We start from the raw sequence: 13,467 nt of genomic DNA on the forward strand, positions 1-13,467 counted from the left end.
GGAACAGGGAACAGGAAATGAGAATCTTTGGAATCTTTAAAACCCGGAAGGAGAATCTCCGGGATCTTTAAAACCCGGAACGAGAATTTCCGGAATCTTTAAAACCCGGAATGAGAAACTCCGGAATCTTTAAAACCCGGAATGAGAAGCATTGTAAAGAGAAGAAGTAATAAAATAAATCCCGTTCTAAGCAAGTTGTGTCGTTCGATATCGTTTAATCACAGAAGATATGCTGCACCTGACTACACAAAAGATAGTTCACTTTGTAGCGTTTTTCACGCACGTGGACTTGCATTCATAATTTCATAATTCGATTGTATTGGAGGCATGACTTCTACTACTTAATTGTCCTGTATTCCAATGTGTACACCAGCACAACGATATCATAAATTGACTGTTTTTTATGCATTAAAGTTGATATCGAATAACACAACTTGCTTAATATATAGAAAGGGATGCTATTTCATCCCTCTGTTTGCATGTTCGTCATCCCGGGTTTTTAAGCTTCCGGATTTTCTCATTCCGGGTTTTAAAGATTCCGGAGATTCTCGTTCCGGGTTTTAAAGATTCCGGAAATTATCATTCCCGATTCCCCGTTCCTTGATTCCCCGTCCTGGTTTTAAAGATAGCCACGCTAAAATGTCATCAAACGTGCTGATTGGTCAACATTTTCTCCCCCTGTGAACTTGTCTGCGGGAGATATACTTAGTTCAGGGAGATATATTCGGTTACAGAAAAATAAATATTTTCTGACTTAAAATTTGTCTTTGAACATACTCCACTCCACCGCTCGGAACACTTACACTTCATTCAAGTCATATTCTTGATCAGTACATAAATCAGAACATGGCCGATGCAAATTTGGTTTCAAAAATCCAGTCATACGGCCTTATAAAACTAGGAAAGATCATGGAAGGCAGTTTGGGAATACCTACTGATGGCGTAAACACAATCGATGAAGCTCGTGCAAGAGTGTATGAAAAATTGCTGAATCTCAAAAATGTCTGATTGGACACTCGGAGAGGTAATCTTCAACATACCTGTGTGGTATTAAGCAGAATTACACCGTACAGAACTGGTGATATTTTCACCGAATGTTTGCTAAATATTATTAGCCGTGTTTACCCAATGAGATTTCTGGTAATTGCGTAATGTTAAATAGCCCTTTTCCTTCAATGAATTCGACATTTGTTTCATAGAATTAATGTGTCCTTCTGAAAGTCGTGTAATGTTTGGAAAGGACATAATTTCAGGAGAAAATTGCGTTTTCCTTTCCTTACCTTTCCTTCGCTTTGGTTGAGCGATTTTAAGGCATTTTTAAACATATCAAAGATTCCTAGGTATAAGCTCAGATTCGATAAATTTTCAATAGTAAAGGACGACTTGCCCAAACGAACTGTGTATTCTGAAATTTGGAACAAACACCAAACGGTACTTCAGAAGAAAATGTTTGATTTCGTGCTATATTACCTGTTATTTAAAATTATAAGATCTGAGACGCGTTAGCTCGACGCTAATGCGTTCAATGACAATGTACAAAAGTATCATGCAATTTTCACGTATAAAGTTGACATAAGGTATACACTAGCAAATTCTTATGGGCACTGGCTTTCATTACACAGAAATCGCGAATCAGTATAATTGTTTGTTAAAACAAACAGTTTCAAATATAACTTTAACTAATTCCCGTCTGGTCACTATTAATCCCGTCTGGACAATATTGTCGGGCCGAAGCAAAACATTAAATATCTCAGCAAGTATTTGGGCTAAATTAAAGACCCCGGAATACCACTAAACGATTGCGGTTGAATCGAATATTTAAATAGTATATTCAAACCAAGATATAACTATAAACTGCATTTGTATTCTAAGTCAAAACAAGAATCAAAACAATAGGTTGCTTTGTTATCTCAAATTACTCAAACGCAAGTGGATTACCCCCCCCCCCCATATACGGATGAAAGGGATGCTGCCAATGACGTCACAATGGGTGTGCGTGGGGGTGCCACGTGAACATTACGTGGGGATACATGATAGTTTCGCGTGAACATCATAGATGATGCATTTTGCGTTCAATGACGTCATACTAAATGTACACGGGAGTTTCACGTGTACATTATGCATTTGATGTGTGTGGTGTTTATAGGGTATGATATAGGAATCAAAATCAGATTTTAGTATGGATTATTTATTATTTCGATTTGTTGAAAAATCATGGTACAGTTCGATTTGTCTCTAAAATAATTTTTATTAATATAATTTAAGTACTCTACGACTATTAAATAGATAGTTATTTAGGATTGTTCTAAAGTCTTTTGTTCTAAAGTCACTTAGACTTACCGTTCGTTGTATTTTGATTAAATGTACCAAACTAATGTTTGAGGGTGTCAGGAACTGCCTCCCTGGGTTCCCAACACAAGAAAAGCATTTGTAAATCCCATGATTTTCCCCTTTTATTTACGAAACTGCCTTCACACAACTCAGATTTCTCCCTCCTCTCAAGTTACAGTTTTAACCGGAACCATCCGAATGTCTAAACCCGCGCGCCCGTCTCGCGCGACAATATAACGTAATTATAATAAAGTTTCCGACACTCTCCCCCCATATAGTTTCTTGAAGGTATATGTACTAAAGGAAACTTAAATAACGGCAACGATACTAATCTAAATCCAATGTTGAATATATAGACCTTATGTTGGGCCTGAAAACGTGTACTAAAATTTATGTTTCATTTCACCCCGCTGGGAACAGGAAAAATTTATGACGACTTACCTTTACTTTATGTGCTGAATTTATTTCTGAAAAGTTCCAACTTCTACTACAGCCTGCAGTTTTTTTAAAAAATGCGTTAGAAAATTCTCTCATTTCAAACTCTTCTGACAACATTTTCGCCATTTTGAATAATCTGAAGTCACATTAAAATTATTTTCCATCCTTCAGAATACTGACTCACTCGACCCCAGTTTCCCCATTTTAACATTCGTAGCCTCCAGTATGGAAATTTGAAGTATGTAAATGTGAGAGGTGTTTCAATCCATGCCAGATTGATTTACTGTTGAAAAAATTCTCATTTCATTTTTTTCCAATTTGTTCCAAAACCTATTCCGGCGGACAATCTTTAAATCTTAGTGATATAAAAGAAAAAGTTTACTTCTAGTTTTCGTCGTTCTCGCTTGAGCTGCCGTCATCGTAACAGTCATCCGAATCGCTTTCCACATCATCACCATTAGTGCTTTTGTTTCGACACTCCGTGCACGAACATAAATCGCTGCATCTTAATGAGGCCTTGACACACGAACATTTATTCTCGCATCCTTTCTTGCATTTGCAGCTTACGAACTCTAGTATTGAATCAGGGGCGGCAGGTAATGTCATCCAGTTAACGTAAACGTTGCCTTCTGCGTCAAGTTTCCACCCGTGGTTAAAGAAAGATGGCAAATTCAAAATTGCTTGCGTCGATTTGCGCCAGATAAAACACTGGTAGTTCGTTCTGTTTATGTGCTGGTCGAGTGAATCCTTATTGGGTGGTAACAATTCTTCATCAAACTTTCCACTTTTAAACATTTCATAACGTACACGATTAATATCTGAGTATCCTTGATATCCATATAAATGACATACGAAATGGTAAAGCTGAGTGAAGAGGTCTTCAGATGGATTTAACTCGGTGCCTAAGTTTGAGAAGGTGTGGGAGTATTCTTCTCTCGCTTTCGCAACTTTCAACACAGACACTTTTCCTTTGCCGTAAAAGGCGCTCGTTGTGTCACAACCTTAAAAGAGAGAAAATATAAATATATTAATGATAGAGAAATACGGTCTAGTGACAAAATAATTTACGAACCAGTGAACGCGTGAAGACCAATGAGTCTTATATACCAATGTGCCTTTGTTTATGGTCTTTGATGAGTGAAAAATGAGTTGAGGGAAACGATCCTGAATGCGTCTTTTCAGTTTTTCTGCACGGTACAGAACGTCAATATTTTCCAAATTATGCACAAAAGCGATAAACTCTTTCAACAAATTGCTGAGTAGTAAAATCTCACCGTTCTGAATGATTTTTTTCTCAATTACTTCCAGGCAAAACTCATCAAAAGCTCTGTCATACAGTGTTGGTCCGACAACTTTTTTAGTTTTGGAAAGACATTTAGTGTACGCTTGATAACATCGTCTATGATACTTTGCTTCAATTGCGACACAATCCCGCCCGCCAATATGGAGAAGAATACTTTCATCGTTCCGAAGCACTGCTGCTTGTTTCAAAACACCAGCATCGATAGTTTGGGCCACCGACAACTCTTGCTTGACACGCTTTTTGGTCACCTGAAAAAAATTGCTATGATTATGGCAATAGAATAAACGAAATAACTTTAGGCGACAGAACATAAGTGATAGAAATTAATTAAAATCTGCGGCTTACCATATCAGTGATATATAAGGGTCCCGAACGCTTACAGATTAAGCAGATGTCTGGTAATATGTTGGATGACACGCTTTTTAGATTAGAGTGGATCGAACTTTCTCGGCCAAGCGAGTGACGTTTCGTATATACGGGCAACTTTGACTGGCTGTTTTTGACTCACTTTATCTATTTCGTGTTCGACTTTTTCTACTGGGCGCTTAATGCTGGAATTAGCTATAGTTGTTATGTCAGTAAAATTCCGATAGCACTGGATGTGGTAGCCGCAAACTTCGCCTAAGGTCTCTATACGTCTGAGTTGTCATCAATTAATTTAAAACTCTTTTGCAGCTACTGTAAAATCTTTATATGGCTGAGGAAGGCGTAGCCACTGTGTTCGTAGATCCTTTACTTTGGCTAAGGTTCCTGCAGTAAATCTTTTCAAATCTCCCTTTTGCCATCAAAATGAATTGCGCATATGCGATCATTATTAGCTGCCATTTTGTTATGAAAAAAAATCTCTTTTGATAAAACGCTCGAGCAAAACACAAAAAATGCGCGAAACTTTGAGAAATTCATTTACATGTCTCAAAAGGCAGCGCAAGCTAAAATGAGGAAACTGGGGTCGAGTAAATCAGTATTCTAAGGGATGGAAAATAATTTTAATATGACTTTATATTATTCAAAATGGCGAAAATGTTGACAGAAGAATTTGAAATGAGAGAATCTTCAAACGCATTTTTTAAAAAAACTGCAGGCGGTAGGTGTGGGAACTTTTCAGAAATGGACTCAGCACATAAAGAAATGGTAATTTGTCATAGTTTTTTTCAGTTCCCAGCGGGGTGAAATGAAATTTAACAATTTTCAGGCCCAAAATAAGGTCTAATAAACTAACATCCCAAACCGTCTACTCTTTAAATGTTATACTCTGTCCGATTCCTTATTTAGGTTTCATCACTATTAACTTGCTTTTGGATGCGTAACTTTGCGGCGACTGCTGCATCACGAGTCGGTCTAAACGTTGTCGCTTCCGGATTGAGTGCTTTATTTCTTATGTCACACGACAGTTCGAGTGAGTAGAGTAGATTGACTGCTCTCTCTAAATGTCCGCTTTCTGTCCTCACCTTTGCTGCACGAATGACTCCGTCTCTTCGTGGATAAAGCTCGTATACTATTCCCAGTGGCCACTTTCCTCTATTTCGTTCTTCTGAGTAAATAATGATGACATCACCCACCGCTAGGTTGAATGTCTTCGTCTTATATTTTAAATTGTGTCGTTCTCGCAAGACACGTAAATATTTCTTCGTCCACCTGCTCCACATGCTATGCTTACATTTCTTCAGATACTTAGCACGTTTACGTAGATTAGGATCAGATTCGAAGTAAGGTTCGAGTTCCGGAATGTGGGTCGATCCCACAAACTACAGGCTGTTCCGTGTCAAGGTTGGCATTTGGATGTCATCTTCTTGGTAGCCTAGAGGTCTGTTATTCAAAGTTGTTTCAATATCTAACGAGACATCTTCGAGTTCTTTCTTAGTTAAGAAACCATTTCTAATCCACTTGTATAACGCGAACTTCACTAAACCGACCATTCTTTCGAACTGCCCCCCCCCCCCACCAGGGGGCCCAACTTAGATTGAGCTGCCATTTGATATTTTCCTTGGCGAGATATTGATTGAACCTCTCATCGTATTGTGCCCTCTTTAACCATTTAGCAGCCGCCACAAAGGTCTTCGCGTTATCGGAATATATCTTCTCAGGTCTGCCTTTCCTCGCTATGAGTCGCTTTAGGGTGGGGATAAATTCATCCGTTTCCATACTGGTCGTCAACTCTAGATATAAAGCCCGTGTTAAGCTGCATGCGTAAAGGGTTATGTAAGCTTTTCCCTTCTGTCTTCTTAGTGACGCGATACTTGATGGGGCCAGCAAAATCGACACCTACGACCTGAAACGGACGGCTTCCTTGTGTTCGGTCTACGGGCAAGTTTCCTGGAGGCGGTTTACTGATTGGTTTGGCATGAAATCGTCGACACCCATGAGATCCCTTTACGATCTTCTTTACAAGTTGTCGTAATCTTGGTACCCAAACGTTTTCTCTGATTTTGGCCATCGTGAGGCCGACTCCCCCGTGTAAAGTGCGTTGATGCGCTTCTTCTACAAGTTTGGTAGTGTAGAGATGACTGTCCGGTAGAAACACGGGTTGTTGACCTTGCAACCGACCCATGCACACGAGGACACTATCTTCATTTAATTGTACACCCAGACGGTCCTTATCATCACTCACTTTATCGTTTAGAAATGTTTGGGCTTGTTTCACATAAACGTTTTGTTGGTCGTTTATTTCTTGCGTTGTCAAGGGTCCCGACCGCGTCTCTTTCTTTGCACCTTTCGCTCGACAATTATGCACAAAACGAAGCACCCTCGCCTTTACTCTTATGGCCTTGTTGAGAGAAAACTTCGTCAGGAGCTCGTCAGGTGGATTCGCAGGCTCTATAGGTAACTTAAACACTGCTCTCGTCGCTTTCGCCTCCGCTTCGCTTTCCTGGGTCGCGATCGTTACTATATCTTTCGCCCACTCGCTCCGATTAGTCAACCACGAAGGCCCTTTCCACCACAGCTTATTTCCAGTCACCGGATCTCCTCGACTTCCCAGGTCAGCGGGGTTGTCTTGATTCGAAACATGACGCCAACTTATATCTGGACAAGCTTGAATCTTACTCACTCGGTTCGCGACAAATTGTTTATACTCTCCTCCACCTTTTAACCACTGCAACGCGACAGTGCTGTCTAGCCATCCATAAGTACCGGTAACGGGCATTCCATCAAGTGCTTGTCGGACGTTCATCATCAGATTCGCTGCCATGTGACAGATACTAGTTCTAGGCGAGGTATGCTCAAGTCCTGTTTGGCTAATCTCGCCCTGGCGGCAACCAAACCTACGTTTGTATCACCACTTTGTTCCACAATTGCATAAAGGGCTGCACAAACTCCCTTACCGCTGGCGTCCCCGAATGTGCGTAGTTCAATTTCGTCAGCAGCCTTGCGTTTAGTTGTCAAGGTTCTCGGTGCAGTGACATGTTCTTGTATGTCTTTTATCCATTTACCATATTCTGCTGCTTGTGGTTCTGGAAGTGGAGCGTCCCATGGAGTTTTTGCCTTGCAAGTTTCTCGATAAATTGTCTTTCCCTTAAGTTATCTTAACTTATGTTCGAATTATTTCCGTTATTATAATTATGATTATGTATATGATTTGCGCGCAAATCGCATAATTATTTGTGACAACATGGCCGTGCTGATGTGCGTGCTGTGTTTCTCTGTGATGGAAAAGAAGTCAGATATAAATCTTGTAAAAGGAAAGCGTTCTCTCGACATTGCGGCCGAACTAGAAGATTTGGATTTCGTTGTCCAACCTGTTTCCAGACATATTTGTCGGGCATGTCTCAGTCTGGTTACTTTCTCAAACAAACACGCATCGTCAAAGCTGGCGAATCTGAATCAAAAGCTAAAGGATGACTACCTAGCTAAAGCCCGAGCGAATGGTGTAACAGTGAAGATGAAGCACTCGTCGAAGCGTTCTCTACCAGACGATTTCGACAAAGAGGCAAACACAGAGCAAAGGGAACCTCGACCGCTTGCGCCAGTTGAAAATAATAAATATTCTGAAATTTTTATTATTTTGCATAATTATAAGCTAACCAATCAAAATGAGTCCCACAATTTCTCGGGAAACCCACGTGACCATACAAGCTTTGTGCCGCTGATTAGCAGACTATACATACCCCAATATATAGTCTGCGTTGCAGGCTATTTCTTTCCACAACTCCAGGTGCCTTTCGACGACTCCGCCGAGCAGGAAAGGTGAACACACTAAACCAAATAGCGCCCTAGTGAACCTCAAGGTTTCTACTGGTGATTGCTTGCTTGACTTCCAATGAAATCTGAGTGAGTCTCTTTCTGCTTTCTTGTTACGAATTTGTAAAAAAGCCTGTTTAATGTCCCCATTCACGGCAACTGGGTGAAAGCGAATGCGTACCAATACACTCCATAACCGATTTTGAAGAGGAGGTCCTGCGTAGAGACAGTCATTTAAGCTTGGTTCTTGTGGACTTTCGCGCGCTGAAGCATCATAGACCACGCGTAATTTTGTTGACTCAGCTTGTGTTCTCATGACCGGCTTGTGAGGTATGTAAAACCCTCTTCCTGTTGGTGGTTTGGCTGCGGTTTTTACTATCCCCTCTGACTTTTGTTGATTGATAACCTCTGCATACTTCTCTGTCATCTCCATTCATTGTAACTTGTTATGGAGTTGCGTTAGTCTTCGTAAACTGCCCGTTTTATTATTTGGTAGAGGAGGGTGACTCCCTGTCCAAAGTAGACCTGTCTCATACCATCCTTCTTGGTTTCTTACTAGCTATGTTAATGTTAATGTTAATGTTTAATTGATCAATTTTTGCAGTCTTACGACTGAATTTCAATTGAATTTACAGGCAAAGAATTTTAGGTAAAATATGGAATATGTTTACTATATTTACAACATGTTGCTATAAAATTCTATTAAATTTAAGATTACTGTAAAATGTTCCGCTACAATAAAGTATTAATACTAAGACTATACTAATATGCTTAAAGTTTTGATTTTTTCGCATAATTTGGAATAAAAGAGTTCAATAACCTATTCGTATTAATAATGGGAAGATTAAATCTTCTCAGTTCTCTAAAATTATGTGTTGGTAAGTTTTCTTTAGGTAGTAAATGGTGTAATTTATGATCATCTTTTGTTTCGATGGACGAGAATAGCTTTTGTGATAACTTTTCTCTTCTGTCCTTCAGTGTTAATAATTTTGCTTCCTTCAATGCGACTTTTGGACTTGATTCCGGGTAGATTATCCGCAAGGCTCGATTTTGTACACGTTCCATATCCACCGACCAATAATCAGGAAGTCCTGAGTGGAAAACTTGGCAGCCGTATTCTAAGATGGATCTAATGCATGCACAGTAGAATTGAATCAAGAAATAATGATCTACACCTGCACGTTTTAACTGCCTTAATAAGTATAGTCGTTTTGATGCTTTTAATACAATATTTTCGATATGACTGTTCCATTTTAGGTCTTCCGTGATGGTCATACCTAGTAGTTTAGCTGATTTAACAAGTTCAAAGCGTTCGCCATTTAGAATCTAACCATCATCAGTAGAGGGTCTTCTAGTAAAGTCAATTCGGAGCTCTTTACACTTTATCGGATTTAACTGAAATTTATTTTCATTGGACCATTTAGCAACTTGGTCTATTGTATCTTGTAATCTACTTTCCATGTTCCTTAAGATGACTTCAGAAATGGTCGTGTCGTCGGCAAATTTCCATATACTATTTGTGGGGGAACCATTGATACGTAGATCGTTAATCATGGCTAAGAACAGCCATGGACCAATCCTGGTTCCTTGTGGAACGCCCGCTGTAACTTGTAGGAAGTCGGATACACCTTCGGTTGATATCTTTACTCGCTGTAATCTATTTCGTAGAAAGTCCGTAATCCAATTTACGATTGTGGGTTTTAAACCATAACTGAGTAATTTTGCAATTAGCAAATTATGATCAACCAAGTCGAAGGCTTTCCTGTAATCGAGTAAGGCTACTCTTATCGCTGAGCCTGTGCCATCGGTTTCAGTTAGCCATTTGTGTAACATTGAGATAAGAGCAAACGTTGTACACGAGCCTGGTACAAAACCAAATTGTGATGGATCCAAGATTAAGCAAAGTCGGCCTCAGTCCTCTGTCAATGATGAATTTTTCTGCCACTTTTGATAAGGTTGACGTCAGAGAAATTGGCCTTAGATCTTTAGTAAAGTCCGTAATCTTTGATTGTTTAGGGATGGGGGGAACGTCAGCCATCTTCCATGCTTGTGGGACTTTGCACGTTTGAAATGAGCAGTTGATAATATCAGCAACGGCAGGTGCTAATCTCTCGGCGTATGTCTTCAGTACCCAGTTTGGTAACTTGTCCGGACCATTCGCTTTTGTGGCGCTTAATTCACGTAAAGTTTTTGCGACCAACATTTCGGTAACTTGTATTGGTTCGTCGTCGTCTTCCTTCAATACACATACGTCATTAGTTAGCGGATCGTAGTCTGCCATAACACTGATAAAGGCTTCATTGATCTTATTTGCTAGTTCGTAATCGTTGCAATTTAAGTTCGTAGTCAAGCTTGATCGAAAATCTGGGTTATGCTTTTCCGAAGAGCCACATAACAGTTTGATTTCGTGCCACCATCTGTGCGGTTTAATTTCCTTTAGTCCACGGACTTTAGATAGATAATAACTTTTTCGGCATCGCTTCCTTTCACGGTTTACTTTATTCCTTAAATGCCTGAATAAACCATCCTTTCCTCGTGAAAACGCCTTTTGCCTTTGAATAATGTGCCGTTTAAGTTGGTTAGTCATCCATGGACGATCAGACACATGAACTTTTATCGAACGTTCCGGCATCAGGATATCTAATCCACAATGGATAAGATCGGTAAAAATTTCTAATTTCTCATCAACAGTCGGGGCGGTTGATAGCACGTCTTCCCAAGCTATGTTTGACAGAAATCTCCCAAGACTTCCAACTTTACTTGGTCTTCTATCCCATACTTTGATTAATCTTTTATGGCACCCGGTTCTTTGTCGCCTTGTTGGAAATATTAAGATAGTTATGTGATCGGATAATCCAAATGGAAGGCTAGGAATAGGTTCAGTGTAGAATTTATGTAAGTTAGTAAACACTTGATCCAGGGTATTTGCACCTCTTGTGGGAAAGGTCACCATGTGTTTAAGCTGGAAGCACCTGGCAGTTGATTTAAACTCTAGTTGATTGAAGTCTCCAGCCAAAATGATCGCACTATTAGTGTGTATGGTTTCAACACGTTCTAACGAGTTTTTTAGATGATCCAGCATTGCTTTATTATCCGAATTGGGTGGATGGTAAATAACCGCTACAACTATATTATGGAATCCACGGGGCAGCCTTTCTGGACGAAGTAGTAGCCATAGTATTTCGTATTCGTCCGCTTGGAGATCTAACAGAATTTTACTTTCAATAGAGTCTTTAATGTACGCACAAACTCCCCCATGTGAACTGTTAATGCGGTCACGTCGAAATAATTGGTATCCGTTTATCTTAATTGACTGGTCTGGTATCGATTCTTTAAGCCAAGTCTCTGTAAAAAAGGCTATATCAGGGTTTTCCAGGCTAATCGTATAGGCTATTTCGTCAATCTTTGGTACAATTGACATCGTATTGGACAGTAGGAGAGATGGAACGAACTGAAGATTGTTGCAAGGTGCTGACTTTTGGACAGACTTATTCATATTAGATCTATTGATATTGTTAACATCCGTCAAAGCATCATTCTTTTTAATATTTACGTATTTAAGGTTGCGATGCCGGTTAGCTATGTTCCGCGCATTTTGCCTAGATCTGTGGCCATGAGCGCGAGAAGATATTCTGACTTGAATTGTGTGAGCCATTACTTGAATTGTGTGAGCCATCACGAAATTCGGCGTGGACTGCATATTGGTCGTGTTCCGGCTTATCCTCTATCCCCAACACATCCAGTCTACACACGTTCTCGTAATGTGATTGACTTGTCAGAGTTAGAAGCAACTTTGAGTGGTCAAATTCCTTTCCTGGAGACATCAGTGTCCATCCGAACCTGGTCTTCTCCGCCACCGGTTGTCCAGGGCAACCTACACGAGGTGGTTCTGCTGTCTTAATGGCTGCATATGCGCTGGCACCCAAGATGAGATGTACTGGTAGTCGTGGTTTAGAATCTTTGTCTTCCATACATACTCTCTCGAGATGGCCATAAGACTCAACCAGAGCCTGGTAGTTCGGGTTGGCGATCATTAGTAGGTTTCCCCGTTCGACCCTTGTCACTTCAACATCCATCTTGAAACTGTCATCAGCAGCTCCCACTCTGATAGTAGAAATAGATACTTCACGAGTAGTTGAACCCAACATCATTTTTATTTGCCGCACTTCTTTGGCCTGAAATCGTCTTGGAAGTTTGTCCAAGAGGGCAGCAGAGGCATAAGAGCTTCCAGCTCCGGTGTCAAGTAGTGCCCGACATATCACACCCTCTACGTTTACATCAACAACTTGGTATAACCCCCCCCCCGTCGCTACCTTGAGGCTTTCCTTCGCGGTGCATATCGAAGTGTGATGTTTAAGGTTATACTTCTGACAAGTGCTGGTGCTTCGACACTCATTTGCTCGGTGTTTTGGGCCTGTGCAAGAGAAACATAATTTCTTTTTGGCTAGAACCCCTTTTCTTTCATCTGCACTCACTACTTGTGTACACTCTCGAGAACCATGGCTGACATCATCACAATACACACCGGATCGTTTACGGGTATTGGCATTAAAAAGACTTTCTCGTTTGCTCAACTTCCGTCTCTTCTTGTCCCCGTCCTTGACTATCTCTGTATCACTATCACTATGGTTTACATCTCTCCAAAGTTTTACAGCTCTAACAAGATGTGCTAAATCCCATTCGTGCCAATTCCCTTGGCCTCTGACTAGATCACTCTTTATCCCAGGTAACTTATCAAGTACACTCCGAGTCATCCCATTTACTCGCTCTACTTTTCCCATTGTCTCCAGTGACTGTACGTTAAAGAGCAAAATTTTATAAAAATTGTTTATCTCACCTGGGTCAGTACTTTTCACTACTGGTAACTCGAGAATGTTCTGAACATAGGCATTTACAATTTCACTGGGTTTGCCGTATTCCCCTTTCAAGACTTTTTTGCCCTTTCATACCCCTCTACTGTTAGAGGCACCCCATCAACATCAGCTCTCACCTTCGGCTTGAGAAACTCTTTCAAATACGTAAATTTCGTAACTGCTGACAGATCGGCACCATCAATTTCAGCAACAAATTTGTTCCAGAAATGTGGCCAATTTGCACATTGCCCATCAAACTGCGAAGTAGTGAGCTTTGGTAATTTTGACGACGTCACTTTCTTCACTTGAATTTGTTGATCCTCTGCCAATACCTTTCAAAACTTTAGCTCTTGTTCATAAAATTCA

The 13,467-nt window shown here is 40.3% G+C and overlaps 1 protein-coding gene across 2 annotated transcripts in view; it reads left to right on the forward strand.

The window, feature by feature from the left end:
• The window catches only part of LOC114519688, a 57,195-nt gene that overhangs the window by 2,403 nt on the left and 41,325 nt on the right, over positions 1–13,467 (forward strand). The window contains exon 1 of one of the 2 annotated variants that reach the window (XM_028539857.1): positions 980–1,024. The exons of the other annotated variant lie outside the window; for it this stretch is intronic. Coding sequence (XP_028395658.1) covers positions 1,001–1,024 — 24 coding nt within the window. The 5' untranslated portion in view covers positions 980–1,000. Of the gene's footprint in view, positions 1–979; positions 1,025–13,467 lie in introns of those variants that run through there. 2 annotated transcript variants of the gene reach the window in all.

Source organism: Dendronephthya gigantea, unplaced genomic scaffold (assembly GCF_004324835.1).
Source record: "Dendronephthya gigantea isolate DGI-Jeju-01 unplaced genomic scaffold, DenGig_1.0 000014F, whole genome shotgun sequence".
NCBI classification, from domain to species: domain Eukaryota; kingdom Metazoa; phylum Cnidaria; class Anthozoa; order Malacalcyonacea; family Nephtheidae; genus Dendronephthya; species Dendronephthya gigantea.